Source organism: Eimeria mitis, genomic scaffold (assembly GCF_000499745.2).
Source record: "Eimeria mitis Houghton genomic scaffold, Emh_scaff3177, whole genome shotgun sequence".
NCBI lineage: Eukaryota > Apicomplexa > Conoidasida > Eucoccidiorida > Eimeriidae > Eimeria > Eimeria mitis.
The window spans coordinates 6,113-7,108 of NW_013571519.1; the positions used below are offsets into that span (position 1 = coordinate 6,113).

General features: G+C 39.5%; 1 protein-coding gene across 1 annotated transcript in view; it reads left to right on the forward strand.

The window, feature by feature from the left end:
• The window catches only part of EMH_0062970 (uncharacterized protein), a gene marked incomplete at both ends in the record, with an annotated part of 4,370 nt that extends 3,532 nt beyond the window's left edge, over nt 1–838 (forward strand). The window contains one exon of the mRNA XM_013498091.1: nt 467–838. Coding sequence (XP_013353545.1) covers nt 467–838 — 372 coding nt within the window. The remainder of the gene's footprint in view (nt 1–466) is intronic.
• Between the last annotated feature and the right edge of the window lie 158 nt (nt 839–996).

Sequence of the window (996 nt, forward strand, 5' to 3'; positions counted from 1 at the left end):
TTTATTTATTATTTATTATTTATTATTTATTTATTATTATATGAGAAGAAGAGAGAGAAATAAAAAATAAATAAACAAACAAAAACAAAATAAAAACAAAACAAAAACAGAGACAGAGACAAAGACAAACAAAAAAAAATAAAACAAAAACAAAGAAAAGGAAAAAGAAAAAGAGAAAGAAAAAGAAAAAGAAAGAAAAAAAAAGAAAAAAAAAAGAAAAAGAAAGAAAAAGAAATAAATAAATTTGTGGTTATTTTATTTTATTGTGTTTTTCTTTTCTGTGTATTCTGAGGTGTATATACACCTCATTCTTCTTTTTATTTTACGTTTGTTGTTTATATCTTTCTCTTCTGCTGCTGCTGCAGCAGCAGCAGCAACAAGAACAGCAATGAAAAAGGAGAGTTTTTTCTCTTTTTTTTGCGGTGTATGTACACTGCAATGGTGTTTGCTTTTTATGCGTTAGCAGCTGCAGCAGCAGCAGCAGCAGCAGCAGCAGCAACAGCAGCAGCAGCAGCAACAGCAGCAGCTGTTTGCTTGCTCGCTTGCTGCTGCTTCTCAGGTGTATGTACACCTCAACTGCCGCAATAAATTTATTTCATTTTATTTTAAAGCAGCAGAAGCAGCAGCAGCAGCAGCAACAGCAGTAGCCGCAGCAGCAGCAGCAGCAGCAGCAGCAGCAGCAACAGCAGTAGCAGCAGCAGCAGCAGAAACAGCAGTAGCAGTAGAAACAGCAGCAGGAATAGCAGTAGCAGCAGCAGCAGCAGCAGCAACAGAAGTAACAGCAGCAGCAGCAACAGCAGCAGCACACACTTACCCCCATAAGGGGCGAGCTAGCTAGCTGTAGCTAGCTGCAGCTAGCTGCAGCTAGCTGTAGCTAGCTGAGTGAAGGACACAGAAATAGGTGTGTATATGCATCCAGCTAGCTGGCTAGCTAGCTAGATACAGATAGCTAGCTAGCTAGCTAGCTAGCTACAGCTAGCTAGATACAGCTAGCTA